Here is a 15,994-nt window from a genome sequence, read left to right as displayed (position 1 = left end):
TCCCGACTTCTCCCGTAGCTGTGGCATGGTGCTGCAAAGGAATCCGAGTCACCGTCAGGGTCCTGGGCTGTAGTCAACTCCCTACACTTGCATTTGCTTCTTCAAAGTCCCACTCCCACTCGTCACCCCAGCCGCTTGCCTACACCCTAGAATGAACATCTCCCACGGTCAACAACTGACGGAGCCCATGTCCACCTTGAAGCTGTCTGCTACAGTCCTTTTCCCCTGTGAGTTATGGAGGCGGTCATGGCAGAGAAAGTCTGGACGGACCAGACGCTGATGCTCTTACATCCGCGGCCCCTTTACAAGCCATGGCCAAGGTAGTCGCGCTGGTCGTTCTAAGGCCTTGTGGACAGGGCACGCGGGACAGTGGTGAGCATCCCAGGTCCGGCAGCCTTGCAGACCGGAGTTCAAAGTGTGGCTCCACTGCTGGCTCTGTGACTCTGGAAACAGTCACCTGACCTGACTGCGGGTGTCCCATCTGTAAGATGGGAGTAACAATCCTCATACTGCAGGCTCCTGCTGTGAGGACGGCGTGAGTGCACCACCCAGAGCAGCAGCAGCACAGCGTCTGGCTGGCGAGGAGCACTCGATAAAGGGAAGCAATTTTTAAAAGGGCCAAACCTGAGAGCCGTGCCATCACCACACGTCAGTGTAAAATTTGAATTTCTAAATTCTTCTCCCATAATGGCCACTTAAGTCAAACGCCCTACAGAGCTCACCCTTGAGCTTAAAACCAAAGGTCCTAGGGGGTGGAACGATTTCCCTGAAGCGGCATTCCTGTTCTTTGGAGGCTGTCTCCTATTCTGGTGTAAGGGTCTGCAACTACAGCCCAGGGGTCAAATCCAGTCTGGTAACTAACTGTTCTGACCAAGTCTTACTGGCACACAGGCGTGCTCCTGTTTACATGCTGTCGCTGGTCATGTCACACTACAATGGCAGACTTAGGCTGTTACAACGGAGGCCACACAATGACCCACAGAGTCTAAAGTATTTACTGACTCTTTACAGAGAAAGTTTGCCATCTGCTGCTCTAATAGGTAACAAGCGAAATACAATACATGAAACTTCTGCCTTTCCAAGGATGGTCCAGTTTTGCCAAGTGTACAAGGCCAGAGAGCCCAGTACTTCTACGAACTTCCCAGACCAACATCAGGTCAGCCTGATCCTTCCAAAGGACCGGGACTGTCTGCTAGCTCTGGGAGACTAATACAAACCCAGAAGGCGCACAACTGACTGCTTCAGTCCAGGCGTGCTGGGCTCCGGGTTCCCCAAAGTTAAGGGAGCGTGGGGCACTTCTGAGTGGGAACGAGGAGGAAGGAGTCAAACTGTTCACTCTCCCAGGCTGGCAAGCCCAATTCTTCACACCAGGGAGAGGGCGGATCCTTTGCAAATGGAGTCGGCAATTCAGTGTCAGCTTCCAAAATTCACATCCTGCTGAACTCAGCTGATAAAACCCAGCTCTGACTCACCAAAGCAGGTCCACGAGCCCTCCCTGCCTGGCAATGGCGGATTTCACCCTATTTGCAAACTGGACGGCATCTTCATCAGTCTGTGAGAAAGAATAAATGAGATCACTCAACACAGGCCGACGTCACATAGGCGTAAGTGCAGACTTCTGCATGGTGTGGGTACCTACCTCTCTGGTCATGGGAGGCAGGTACCAAACACTGCAGACAATGGCCCAGCTGGTCATCATTCTCAGCAGGTACGTTACCATCCCATATTTGCTGCTGTTCCAGAAGGCATCGCCAAACTGAGGGTCATACTGAAAAACAGTGGAAAACTGGATGGTAAGAAGGCAGTAGTTCTAATGAGGTGGTGTTACTGACAGCAACTTTTGTGAACATATCATCTGGGGCAGTATCTGTACCAGAAAGCTGCTCTCACACCCCTCCACAAACACTTCTGAAGCGAGTCTACACCCAAACAGTTGTGACCTCTAGCAACATGAACACCTAGACTGACTCAGATTCTGCTGTAGATCATTAGGGAGGACTCCCCTAATTGCCTTCCTCCAATAATGTCCTCCCTGGCTTTGATCCATTTCAGATCTTACTCATTTACAGGTAGGTATATGTAGTTATTAACATTGTTTAAGCAGATCAAAACCAAAGAGAAGAGGATTAGTCACTCCCATGCCTCCAGTTCCCAGACCCAGCCACGACGACATCCCACCATCCCTGCCCCACCTATCCCGCCCCTGCTCACAAGCCCTATCTCCAACATGGTGTCCTTCACTCCTCAATGCTTCTAGGCTCAGAGATACTCCCTCACATCACCACCAAGTTTCTAAGATCATTTCTTGTACTCCAGACCAAGGAGAAAACGGCAAAGCTTATGACATGCCTCTGTAATTACCCCTCTAACAAAGCTAGTTATCTGTGTAAGCGGGAGGCTCTGCTCTGATCACATGGCCAGCATTCTAGAGTGAACGGGGCGTGGACGGCTCACGAGGGCCGGCTGCCCTTCCCACCAAGCGGCAGGCTCACCAGAGACTCTGTTTTGCCAGTGACTCTACTGGAGCCTAAGGCTGTACTCCGGTGGCATTTTGTGGGGAACGTGGCTGACACTGTGACCCGCAGTCTCACTGACAAGAATTTAAGCGGCAGGTAAAGCAGTGTGGGAGGGCCGCGCGAGCTATCGAAGCAGCAGCAAAAGGAACGGAGTCCTCGAAGGCAATGACCGAACCGGGTGTCCTGCCACCACCAGCATGTGTCTGACGGGCTCTCACAGACACGACGTCAGACTGTAATTATAATGTAAAGAGGGGGACCGGAGTGGGGACAATTAGAAAGAGGCAGTTATCCCACAGGACCTAGGTGCCACCGGGTCAGAAATGCCCTTCCCCCCCCGAGAAGCTCAAGAGGGAACACTGGCAGGGACGCTGTGGGGACTCTGGCACCAGACACGCTGGGGCTGGGTTTGATCTTTTTTAAGGCTTTTCAAGCCATTTTATGATTCTCAGAACAGAAATTGGATAGTTATGCCTAGTTGTGGACCTGACTACAGGAAGGAAGACATTTAGATTATGTTACACACTCAACTAAGAAATTTAAATTTAACTACAGAAAGCTTTGTGAGTTTATATTCTAAGAGCAAAGGGAAATAAAGGAGAAGAACGAGTTTTAAATAGAAGCTAATGTTTAAAAACTGCACAGAGAAATGAAACTGTTCAAGAACAATTTTTTTCTCCATTTAAAACTGGCATTCCTAATCTACTACTTATGGCTTGCAATTTATAATCAGAAGGAAGTTACAAACCCCTATAAGAATCTCTCTGCAACACTATCACCAATAACAGTATGTAAAGAGCCCAAATGCCCATGCAAAGATGAATTGATAAAGAAGATGTGGTTTATACAATGGAATACTCCTCACAATCAAAAAGAATGATACCTTGCCAATCGGCAACATCGTGGACGGAACTAGAAGGTATTTATTATTCTAAGCGAAAAAAGTCAGAGAAAGACAAGTACCATCTGATTCCATTCATATGTGGAATTTAAGAAACACAACAGAAGAACATAGGGGAAGGGAAGGGAAAATAAGATAAAAACAGAGAGGAAGGAAACCATAAGAGACTCGTAAATACACAGAACAAACTGAGGGAAGGTTGCTGGCGGGATGCTGGGTGGGGGAGGGGCTAAATGGGGGATGGGCATTGAGGAGGGCGCTTGCTGCGATGAGCACTGGCACTGGGTGTTCTACGTAAGCGATGAGTCACTGAGTTCTACTCCTGAAACCACGGCTATACTTTATGTTCACTAACCTGAATTTAAATAAATTTTTTAAAAAAAGAAAAAAGAAGCTAATGTTTACATTTTGAAGACACTGGTGTTGTATTTTATAAGTCCTATATGGACTAAACAGCTGATGTTATGTGTGAGAGCACTCTGTTTACAGTCACTTTTCCGTTCAGTGTCTGGGCAGACACTGTAAGAGAGAAAAACAAGGCAAAAACTCAAAAAGCAATCAATTTCTCAAAGTCAACTAATGGCTTAATTTTGGTGCAAATGTAGTAAGAGCCTTGAAATTGTTCAGATTATCCCAGCTTGATTACCAATGGAGGCTTTATAATGACTAGCAAAGTTGTTGTAGAGCAAAAGTGGTTTTTGTTGTTTGTTTTTTGTTTTCTCTGAGAGGGGAAGAAAGCTCGAGTTGGAGAGGGGCAGAGGAAGCGAGAGAATCTTAAACAGGCTCCATGCTCAGCGGGGAGCCCAATGCGGACTCCATCCCACAACCCTGAGTTCATGACCTGAGCCAAAATCAAGTCGGATGCTCAACGGACTCAGGCGCCCTGAGCACAAGTTTTTAATCATAAGTGGTCTTTAATAACTTTGTGGATGGAATGAAACTATATGTAAAATTTACATGTCTTTTGGGGCACCTGAGTGGCTCAGTCGGTTAAGTGTCTGACTTTGGCTTGGGTCATGATCTTGCAGTTCGCGGGTTCGAGCCCCACACTGGGCTCGTTGCTGTCAGCGCAGAACCCACTTTGGATCCTGTCCCTCTCTCTGCCCCTGCCCTACTTGCGCGCTCTCAAAAAATAAACATTAAAAAAAAAAAAAAGATGAAAAAAAGTACATGCCTTTTTCTTTGGAGAGGAGCCCTAACTCCCCGACCCAAGGGTCCATGTCTCAAAACTGGTCAAGAACCACTGCTCCACAGAAGGTTTCCGGAACAAAGCGTGGTTCTCAAGCGTGGTTCAAACCAGCACATCAGCAGCACCAGAACGGGTTAGCAACGCAAGCTCAGAAACACCCAACAACCTGCATCTTCCCAGCCCCTCCTGGGGATGCTGACGCAGCTATGAAGGATCGATGTTCTGGAGTGAGCAGGGACTTGCTGCTTATAAACACATACAGAGCAACGCTCGACGCCTAGTGCAGTAAAATGCAGGATGGCACGCTGGTGACACAAACACCGTTCCCCAGGACCTCCCCCACGGCAGACACTGCAAACGGACTGCTTTCTTTCTTGCCGTTCCTCTGCACGTCGCTCGGGCAGCCCTAACCCATGGATCGGTTAGTTACCCCACAGCCACTGCCCAGCTGCCGTTCCCGCCCTGGTGCTCTGCTCCCTGGTAAAGGGGAGGGCTGGGGAGTGTCTGCTTACCCGGGAGAAACCCCTCTGCCTCCTGCACCAGCTGTGCTGGCAAATGACAGTGATTCTTTAACAGAATGTGCTGCAAACAACAGGCAGACCCTTGCAAAAGTAAGGAGACTAACTTCTAAGTATAACTGACACAGATTTACTCCGTTTGACCCTGATCTTTCAACTTCAATACTCTAAACGTACTGACCGCAGCCTGTGGTGTTTAGAAATCATAATACTCTTTTAGAAATACTACAATGCTTGTATTTATAAAGTCAGAAGGACGTGAAGGAGGACAGGAAGGAGAAGAGAGAGAAACTGGTGGAATCCTGTCCTCCCAGTCACTGGTCCCAGCACCCGCAAGGCGGGGGAGCAGCCTAGATAAGCACTTTGGGTGCATTTCATCTCTATAAACTGTCCCTGGTATATAAAGTGACAGCACAACCAAAGCAGTGAGCAGTCTCTCCCTTCAGTATAAGGACACATCTGGGGCTGTCGTGCTGGCCTCTCCACTGAGTGCGCAAATCCAGCCGGGCCGCACCCACGCTCCTTGCGGCAGGCCTCCTCCTCAAGGGGAGTGCCTTGCGTTCCTGGGGGCTTTATGAAGAGGTAGTAAGTGGGGGGCGACATGCAAAGCGTGTGAAGGGTCCGCCATTTCCTGAATCTGGTGGTGGCAGCGAGGTGTGGGCTCAAATCGGCTGTTCTTCATTCGGTCCCTCTGCTGCCCCTTCTAATGGGCAAGTTCACGGTCCCCTCCTACAGCACACTCTACCCACACTAGCCCAGCCCAAGCCACTCCACTGGACCATTGACCCGCTGAGCACGACACCAGCTTCTTCCTCTCACCGTGTCCCATTCATGGCATCTGCGGTAACGACCACATGCCCCCTCAGAGGCCTTGTACCTTGATAGCAACAGGGTAAACCGTAGCTCCGATTTCAAAACTTCCTTTTTTGAACATCATCACTGATGTATTATTGATGCAGGTTCCTAAAATGCAGAAGAGAGTAAAATGCTATTACTTTTGGTCCTTTACCTCAGAAACTAGGAGTTTAAGAACTAAATACAGTAAGAAAACCCCTCCTAATGGCTCTCCAAACAGGATCTGTCATCTCCCTAGCTTCTGAATGAACACCTAAAAGGGAAAAGCAAGACACTGTACCGTTCCTTACTCTGCTATTACAGGATCACTTTCCTAACTAACACAGCCAGCTGACATAAAAGGCCAGAGCCACTCCACAGACCTGGGAGGTCCCAGTAAGAATCTACAAGAAGCCGAGACCCCACTGGCAATACTACAGCAGGGGTTCCTGCATTAGGAAAGGTCACACTATGGCACTTAGTCCAAATTCTGACTTGCCTGAGTTTTCAGTCCTACAACTAATTGAGAGGGGGACCGAACATTATTCAGTGAAATGAGAGGACCCCAGCAAGGGTCGAGGGATTTGGTCTGAGGTAACAGCAGAGTCATCACCCTGCATGGCCCTCTTCCCTCCCCACCCTCCCCACCCTCCCCACCCAGAAACTCTCTGCAGCGATCAAGCCCTCCTTACCCTCTGGGAAGATGAGGATGGGTAGCTTGCTTTTATCCTGCACATGCTCAGTCAGTCTTTAGAAGAGACAAACAGAACAAAGGTTCAGACAGCCTTACATCCATCATCACCAATGCACTTAAAAAACAACCTACGCAGATGTCACGGGGGATGGTGTATATAAGTTAGCAAATATGACTATCTTTATAGACCCACAGCCTAAATCTCATGAAGACAACACTTATAATAACACGGAGAAAATCAGATATATTTAACTCCTACAACTATTCAATGAAGTCTTAACATCTATGTAGAGGACACTGCTCACACCTGGGGCTACCAAAGAATGTGCCTGCCACAGGGCCCTGTAAATCGCACCCACTCAACACCTGCTACTGGACTCCTGGACTCCCTAACAGCCATGCTTGGCTGGACCTACAGCCTACCTGGCTTCACACCGCCCCTGATGCGGTAAAGGGAGTCCAATGGCAGGCCTGTCTGCCCTGTGGAACATGGCCTCACCTGAGTCTTCCCCGCTCCCCATTCCCTGCACACTCTGGCTAGTACTAACACCAGATCTGCCTTTCTTTCAAGCTTGAACACAGAGCAGCACTTTGTCTCATTGCCTCAAGTTGGTTTTTATTTGTAATTATGAGTTCATCTTGAGATTTCAGATAGTGTTAGAAGTTCTTATGTTCAGGGGTGTCTGCGTAGCTCAGTTGGTTAAGCGTCTGACTTCGGCTCAGGTCACGATCTTACAGTTGATGGGTTGGAGCCCTGCATTGGGCTCTGAGCTGTCAGCACAGAGGCTGCTTTGAGTTCTGTGTCTTTCTCTCTGCCCTTCCTTTTCTCATGCTGTCTCTCTCAAAAACTGAATAAACATTAAAAAAATTTTTCTTAAAGTTCATATGTTTATCACAATGGGTACAAGGAATAAAAAAGGTTAATAGTCTTTACTAACTTGACAAATTATACTAGGCTTTGTATACTTTTTATAGTCCATATTTTAGGGAAAAAATGTTTTACTATGAAAGCAGTATAGGCTCAGTGTAGAAGACACTATAATTCCACTGTGGAGGGATATCTACCCCTAAAATGCAGACATTCTAACTGGTCACACAGAGCAACAGCATTTCGCTCATTTACCTTTTAGCCACCAGGTGGCGATCTTTCACTTCAGACCGCTCGAACCAGACGTGTGGGCAGGCCTTCACCATGGCTCTCTGAATCACACCCATGAGTCCCCCGTGCACTTGACCCACCTAACCTCACACAAAGGAATAACTGGGAGTGAAACCATCCTCACACAAATCCCCACCCTGTGGAGAAAGCCCCATATCCCAAAAGGAAAGTACCCCAACCTCTCACACTCTAACATTTTAATGATCAACAAGTTTCTCACTATGAAAACACCATCGCTAGACTTGCTGAATCTTACGTTTTGCCTTTTAATCAGCGAAAGCAAAAATATGTAATTGAAAACATTGCTGAAAACCCTAAAAAGAACTAATGGAGCTGAGCAATACCTTGTGTAAAAATGCTTTCCCCGGGCTGATTGTCCAATGCCCTCAAACCCAGTCCTTTCAAATCCTCCTCCCCTGTCCTTCACCCCTTTCCGTGGTCTGCCTAAACATCCAAGTCTAATCTCCAACCACACTCACTTATTCTGCTCAGAATACTTCCTAGCAAGGTCCCAAGGAGTTCTTAAAGCAATAGAAACAAAGGCGACAATCTAGGTTGGGGCCCACGTATCAAAACATGGCTCCATGTTTACAGCCTTAGGTAAGAGCTCTCTGAAGGGACCAGAAGCGTCCGAGCCCTGAGCATTCTGAAGTTCTTACTTGCCCACGAAAGAACCAGAAGGAGGTCTTACCATGGCGTAGTAGCCATCACTGGCCAAAATGATGACATCAATAGGGGAGGTGTGATTGGCCACACAGATGCCACCGTTTCTAGGCCTGTTTTCCCTGTGTTTAAAATATATGCAAAGCAACAAGAATTCATGGGAAACAGTTCACGTGGAACTCGGCCCTCACCTCGCAGCTCCATCGGCTCTGAGAGCTCAGAAGAGCCTCCCGCTGGCCGGCTGCAGGTAGGTCGTGTTTTGCCAGCGCTATTTCCCTCCACATCATACAAAGTGACCTCACCTGTCATGGTAAGTAATGATGGCTGTCAGGGCTCGCACGCAGATCCGGTAACACATTAAGTGAACGTGTTTACTCAGGAACTCCTTAAACCTGATACAACAGGACAAAGATTTTTGTTTTTATATTACACACAGGAAGGCAGGAAAAGTCACCGACTCTAACAATGTAATTATCACTGCCTACTGTCTTTTATGACTGTGAAGTATTTTTTATAAATATTGGTGGATATGATGAAACTACTCTGTTAACAGTGTCTTTCTGCCTGCCTGTGAGGAAACAAAGAAATGGGGAGAATTACTTAAATTAATGGGTTTAGAGTTTACAGCCCTCAGATGTCTGCCACAGGTGAGTCTCCTCAAGTCTTTCTTCCTTCCCAGCCAACACCTAGAGGCAGGGCAAAGGACAGAGGGTCTGACCTCACCAGCCCAGGGAAGGAGAGAGCTAGCTCTAGAACTTCCAGAAGGAACAGATTTCTCTTCAAATAACAACAACAACAACAACACAAAAAAGCCCTACCTACATTTCTTATCCTCTTATCAATTTATCGACACAGCAGAATGCTCAAAACTAAACGTGCTGTAAAATCTGCTGGCGCTGAACTCCACGGCTGTGAGTGTCCTCCCTTTAACGTGGGAAGAGTGTCAGTGTCCGAGGGCAAAAGAACACAGTCACAGATCAAGACTAGTAAAAACAAAACAAAAAACCCACAGTCTTCGTGCTGACGCCATTATCGCTGGCTTATCTATCTATCTAAGATGCCGTGGATCTGCCTGTCCCTAAAGGAGTGGCCCGGTTGGAGCCACCATCCGTGGACGCGGACTCACCTCCCGTTTGGCAGGTATCCCACCACGGTGGTGCCTACCACCAGAAGGCTAATCCCAGTGAAAGCAAGAGCTATCCTGTAAGAAGAAGACCCGTGAGAACACAGCACACAAATCCTTGCACTAAGGACAGAATCAAGAGCTTGAAAATGAAAGTGGGCCTCACAAAAGCCACCCCGAGACCTGACCGCCCAGGACCCACCTAGAAAAGAGCTCTACCTAGAAAACCGAGCAGGCCTCTCATAACCAGAGATCATTTGAGTTCCAGGCTGCCAGTGAACTGTGGATCTGGCTCTCAGCTGACATGACCTCCTCAGGCATCAGGCCGCCCCGACGACCGAAAAGCCTGCCTACCGCTGGCTGCTCTGCCCTCAGGCACCTGGCGTCCTGCTGCCTTACCCTTCCCTTTGGCGCGGCATCCTGGCAGGAGCACAGCTCCTCTGCAGAGTAATAGGAAGTAGAGCCTGAAGGCCCAGCAGCCGGCAAGGCGTACTCAGAATAGCACACGGTGCAGAAAACTGGAGAGATCAATATGTGCCTCTGTATTAGGGAGGCACGCTTGTAGGGAAGGATCAGCCGTGGCCAGGGAGGAGTGGTCAGAAAAGTACACCGTGTTCCCTGGCCCCGTGTCTGGGCCACGTAGGCGAGCAGTCTGATTTTAAGAAACCCAACTATTTCTGTCTGATATGCGGAGAATCCAAGGGCCTTTAAAGGAGAATCACCAGTGTACCCTTCCAAGGGGTGGAAGGACTGGCCAGCGACAGAATCACATCGCGCTCCGTTCTAAAACAGGACAGCAAAGCGGGGCGGCACAGGCAGGTCAGTCGGGCCCCGGGCGTAGGAGGCAGCGGCTCAGGCCTTTGGCCCCACAGGCCTGCCCTCACCTGAGCGGCAGAAGGAAGCAGTACCGAATCAGCACTCCTAACCCCCACAAGACAGTGAGCCGAAGGCTGATGTACTGGAAGTTATAGTTGGTTCTGCTCAGCAGGTTCCAGGACTCCAGCTCCTCTGCTGAGAACCTCTTGGTCACCTCATCATCCATAATGGTCTCCATTCCTTTCCGGCAAAAGTAGAAGATGTCAGAGAGCTCAAACTCTGGAGTGTTATCCAGAGCCTTACTGCTTCCACTTCGACGGATTTCTTTGATCTCTTCTTCCAACGAAGTAGGATCTTTTGCAATGATTCCTACAAAAGAGAACACGCCTGTCAAGTGGCGTGCTGGGAGGGAGCACGGTAACGACATTCAGAGTCCGCAGCCTCCCTCTGATACACTGAAGAGTGGGTGTGGAATTAAAAGCACCCAGGAACACACGCAGTTTGGGATAAGGAGCAGGAGCCAGTCTTACCATTCGTATAGGGCTTGTAAAGTTGGTGGTTCTTCTCCTTGGCGCCTCTCTCCATTCTCAAGGTGGCCCACTGTGGGAGGAAACGGCAACACAAGGAATGAGACCCTTCTTCATACAGCGAATGCCTCCATTTCCATTCCGGGAAAGCCTCCATCCCGGTCACCTGAGATCGGACTGTAGCTGAGGAAGCACCCGCTGTACAAGGAAAGTCAAAGACTTCTTAGAGAGCGGGCCCCTCCTCGATAACAAGGAAACAAAAGTTGAGTTATCTATAGTAAAGGCCTGAAGACTGAAGACGCCTGGGTACGTTTCTCCAGCCTAGGTTCTCTCTGAATCTTTGTCTTCAGGTTACTGAAGGAACTCACTAGCTGCCAGTGCACGGACCTCTCGTATTTCTTCCTCACTGACGAACAGCAGCTATTCACAAACAGCAAAATCAAGCATCCTTTAAGCAACTGCCTACCACCTAATGCTACCTACCTACCAAATTATTCAAAAAGCCGTAATTTTGGTTTTTGAGTATTTAAATAATCTATACATCTAGACTATCCATCCACCTCTAAGGAGCCTTCTTTAGAAATTTCTTTTTTGTTTTCTTTAATTCTGAGAGAGACAGAGCAGAGTGGAGGAAGGGCAGAGAGAGAGGGAAACACAGAATCTGAAACAGGCTCCAGGCTCTGAGCTGTCAGCACAGAGCCCAATGCGGGGCTCGAACCCACGAACTGTGAGATCATGACCTGAGCCAAAGTCGGACGCTTAACCAGTTAAGCCACCCAGGCGTCCCAACCTCTAATTAGCCTTTTAATAGGAGAACCCCAAGACCTGACATAGAAGGGCCTGAGAGTAGTGTAGTGTTTCACAAAAACAATATTTGGAGATTTTTTAAAAAATCTAGTTTGACACTTCTGCTAAGTCCCTTAATCAACTCATTCCAACACTCTTTTCCATCTACAAAATAGGATTGATAGGATGTCAACCTCCTGCTTCACTGGGTCACTTGGGATCAAATGAGATCACGTATATGACAGAACTTGGGAAACTGCAGACCACCCTAACTGTCCTCACTGCTACTGAAATAATAACAGATTACAGAAGCGATCTAGAAAAGAAGCCTTTTCTTACAGCCTCCCTTCATTAATATCCATCTAGCTAGAGTCAGCGGGCCAGGGTCTCTCCTGCCGCGCCCATAACAAGAGGTGACAACAAGCTCGCTTCCCCCTAACCGGAATGTTTGCGCTGCACAGAAAGTTACGTCTGTGTCCAAAGGAATAGAACAGATATTTTAAAAGATGTCTTTTCAAACTTCTGTTTCCTCAGTTACGCAATCGTTCTGTGACCCAGCAACACCCACACGGCCTACAGCACTGGGTGCGGACTCGGGAGGCAGAGTCTCGAGTATCAGGAAGACTGCGCTGCATGGTCTAGCGCAGCCACAGGCAGCGCACGAGTTTCACCAGTGACCTGACCTCATCGGGAAATCTCTTCAAACACCACTGTCTAGAAAAAACAGACAGCTTAGAGTCACTCACTCAAAGAGAGGTCTAAGGCAAGAAAACCCACATAACCCATTTCCTGTACTTCAGGTATTTCGTATTGATGTTTTTTGGTTCTACACATGGATGATCTTTTCTAGAAGACAATGTAAATGAAACTCCTAAAATGGAGGAAGACAGATCCCACCTGCAGATTCCATCTGGGGAAGAGGTGAACAGGAGCAAGAGCTTAGAACAAGCCTGACACATACAGACACGGGTTGCTCAACCAGAATTCAAGCTTATCCATTTTGGCCAAAAATGCGTGAGTATAGCAAGCACAGCCAGAATCAGAAAAACTTGGTTCTATACGGACAATTCTGAGACGTAGATAAGCTTGCAACAGGCAGGTAACGTATGACATCAAGCCCCTTGAGCACTAGAAGTCTGTGAGGACTGTTTCACTACACACAATTCAAGACTGCTGTGGGGTTTTCCCTGGAAAGGTACAGGTTACATGAGACTCTAGGTATCCCTGCTCCATCACAGAGCTGTCCTAAAAATCGCCTTGCCCTCCTGCTTTATACATCCAGCTTCGCTTTTTCACACTTCAGGTACGTTAAAAGATGCTTCCGGGTTTAGGAGGGACTGTGCAGTGACCAGAGCAGGGGGAGAGAGGGCAGGGCGGGAGGAGCTGGCTGTCAGCGGCGAGCCTGTTAGGGAGAGGCTGACCCCAGAACCGGGCTGCCTCCGCCTGGTGCAGAGGACTGACTGGGAGGGGTGCACCCAGGAGCAATGTCTCAAAACCACACGGCTGGCTTCTGTGAGCTGTCGCTTTACTACAGAAGTACAGTGTCCAGATCCAGAATAAAATTGAGAATCCTAGGTTCAGAGTTCATTCCCATAAGCCTCCTCTCCTCCCCCTGACGTGAGATGCCATTTACCATGCTATTCAGTATCAGATGACTAAATGATTCCCTTCTCAGCTTCTCCCAGACAGAGAAGAGACCATTTAAGGGCATTAACAATGCTGCACTCTTAGGTAACATTAAACCCAAAGCAGACCTTGGCAGGAAAGTGCAGGCACAGTCCCTAGAAAGGCAGATGGGTGCACTTTTGCTAGTCGCTCCTTCCATTGGACACTACGATTTAGGAATTAATCACAAGTAACATCTAACAGTTTCAGCGACACTAATCTCAGCAGTTAGCCGCCACTGCATTTTTCCATGAACTAACCATATATATACCCAAAGGAGACCCTTAGAAAGATCAGGCTCCCACCATCCAGCACCTTTATTCCTGCAAACACTACCTCTTTTAATGACTCTCTCTTCTCTCCCCGCTTCAGCTGTAACCTCCAAGTAGCTACTAGCAAGTCTGCAAATCTTTACTTCACAGAAGTGCCAATCTCATATTCCTAATCGTCTGCTGGTCATCTCTACACTCAAGTCCAGCTGCCTCTCACCAGCACATTGCGGACTAAAAACAGCATACCTCCTCCCAACCCCGAAAACGGTCCCGTCCCTCTAGCCCTCCTCCTGTGGCCCCAGGATCACTATCCCTCTGGTCATCCAAGCTTTCAAGCTTCCCATCTGTCACCAAGTCCTGGCAATCCTTTCCTGAAATGGCACTTTCACAGCTGCCTCTTGTGTGATGTCATTACCTTTGTTCCCTAGTCTGTTCTCTTGCCTGTATTAATGCAGAGACGATTCAATCGCTCTTTCCTCCCTTCAAGCCAAATCTGATCATATCACTTCCTTGCTCAAAAACCTTCAATAGCTTTCCAAAGCATGACGAATTAGTTTTGGGGCGCCTGGGTGGCTCAGTCAGTTTAGTGTCCGACTTCGGCTCAGGTCATGATCTCATGGTTCGTGGGTTCAAGTCCCATGTCAAGCTCTGTGCTGACAGCTCAAAGCCTGGAGGGAGCCTACAGCCTGCTTCAGATTCTGAGTTTCCCTCTCTGCACTTCCTAACTCAGCTGCTCGCTTGCCCTCTCTCTCTAACACACACACAAATAAACATTTAAAAAAACACAAGCACTTGGTTTTATAATCCACCTCACTCCCTCTGTGCACCCGCTGTTTTTGCTCCACTAAACTATGAACTGGCTGCACTTCTAAAATGCTTTTGCCTTTTTAAGATCCGGTTCAAATGCCAACCCTTATACAAAACATTAGCTACTTAATTCCTGTAGAGTTCATCTCTGCCTGGGTATTTTAATTGGCATCTAATTGTAAATTGGTTCTGTATGCATACACCTGTCTTTCTTAGTAGATGATAAATACCTTGAGGGGCGGGAGCCAGAACCTACCCATGTTCTCATTCCAGCAAAGTCTGATAGAGGAGAGGGCCTTGCACTCAGTAGGTAGTCAGTAAGGGCTGCATTTAATTAAGCAACTCTCAGAATTTCTCTTCATCAAGGTCTCTGCATGAAAAGATGAGGGATAAAACCCAAAACTCCTTCCCATCATCTTTCCCACCACTGTCACCTTCTCACCTTGTTCAGCTCATCCTTTCAGCCACTCGAGGTTAGGTTACAATTACCCTTCTCACTGGGGTAGGGAGGGCAGACCTGACAGACATGAACTTGTTCACTCAGGCACGTGAGGGACGTACTTCCGCTCTGTAGACAAGGAAGCACGTGGGAAAGCTTGATGACTGAGGTCAAGTTTCAGAGCTCGTGAGGACAGCCCCGAATTTCAAGCTAAAGGCCCCTGGACTAGAAAACTCATGCTCATCCCACAACCCTCCCGCTGTACAGCCTCTTCGATGTCCTCACAACCACCACTGGCTTTCCAGGACTCTCTGTCAGCTACTTCCGCTTTGCACTTTAATGTTAGATTACAACAGCCTCGGCCTGACCTGGTCAATCTCTAGCCTGTGAGGGAAAATAACTCTGGTCATTTTTTTCCATCTCTCAATTTCCATACTTTCTACTCTCTCCTTTCCCAAATCATCCTCAACTCCGTGGGAAATCCACTCCCAGGACTTACCCCAAATGATACCATCATCACTATACTGAGGATATATGTGAAGCACCAACATTAAGAAAAGAAAACCACTTTTAAAGACCATTGCTGCCTCTGCACACGAGAACCTTCTGCAGCTCAGCACTGACAGGACCTACACTGAGTTAAGTCTTCCGGAACAGGGAAGAGGGAAGACACTGACCCACCCATATTCCCCCTTGGCAGGTATACCCTGGCTCTTTTATATAGAAGACTGTACTAATTGTGGGAAACTAGCTGTTAGCCAAGGCTTAGTTCTGCCAAAAGCACAGGTATAGCTACCGCAGGGGCCATTAGATATGCAGTTTTAATCATCTTTATGAAGATTACCTAGTAAAAGCTGCTGACAAAATCCCAAAACATGGATACAAAATTATATACCTATTGGTATATAATATTAACCTATTAACCTATTAACATACCTATGCTATTAACCACAAAATATGAATGCAGTTGCCAAAAACTGAAAGTTAATACACATACAAAATGTTAAAGGTATTATAAGCTGTGTAAACATCAACGAATATTTAAAGTTCTTTAATATTATGTTATCTGTCTGGTTATCTATTGC

The 15,994-nt window shown here is 47.8% G+C and overlaps 1 protein-coding gene across 3 annotated transcripts in view; it reads right to left on the bottom strand.

The window, feature by feature from the left end:
- Window positions 1-15,994, bottom strand: part of GPAT4 (glycerol-3-phosphate acyltransferase 4) — a 33,377-nt gene that overhangs the window by 1,421 nt on the left and 15,962 nt on the right. For 2 of the 3 annotated variants that reach the window (XM_039235655.1, XM_039235656.1), the window contains exons 3-12: window positions 10,944-11,013; window positions 10,482-10,782; window positions 9,601-9,675; window positions 8,777-8,866; window positions 8,503-8,596; window positions 7,776-7,891; window positions 6,651-6,706; window positions 6,002-6,087; window positions 1,640-1,768; window positions 1,473-1,552 (exon numbers count right to left, since the gene is read on the bottom strand). In XM_039235655.1, coding sequence (XP_039091586.1) covers window positions 1,473-1,552; window positions 1,640-1,768; window positions 6,002-6,087; window positions 6,651-6,706; window positions 7,776-7,891; window positions 8,503-8,596; window positions 8,777-8,866; window positions 9,601-9,675; window positions 10,482-10,782; window positions 10,944-11,013 — 1,097 coding nt within the window. The remainder of the gene's footprint in view (window positions 1-1,472; window positions 1,553-1,639; window positions 1,769-6,001; window positions 6,088-6,650; window positions 6,707-7,775; window positions 7,892-8,502; window positions 8,597-8,776; window positions 8,867-9,600; window positions 9,676-10,481; window positions 10,783-10,943; window positions 11,014-15,994) is intronic. The other variant, XM_039235657.1, reaches the window with a different exon arrangement.

The sequence above is a fragment of the Hyaena hyaena genome, unplaced genomic scaffold (assembly GCF_003009895.1).
Source record: "Hyaena hyaena isolate Hyena2069 unplaced genomic scaffold, ASM300989v1 scaffold_100, whole genome shotgun sequence".
Classification (NCBI taxonomy): domain Eukaryota; kingdom Metazoa; phylum Chordata; class Mammalia; order Carnivora; family Hyaenidae; genus Hyaena; species Hyaena hyaena.
Note: the sequence above shows the minus strand (reverse complement) of the source record. Positions and strands in the feature narration are given on the sequence as shown.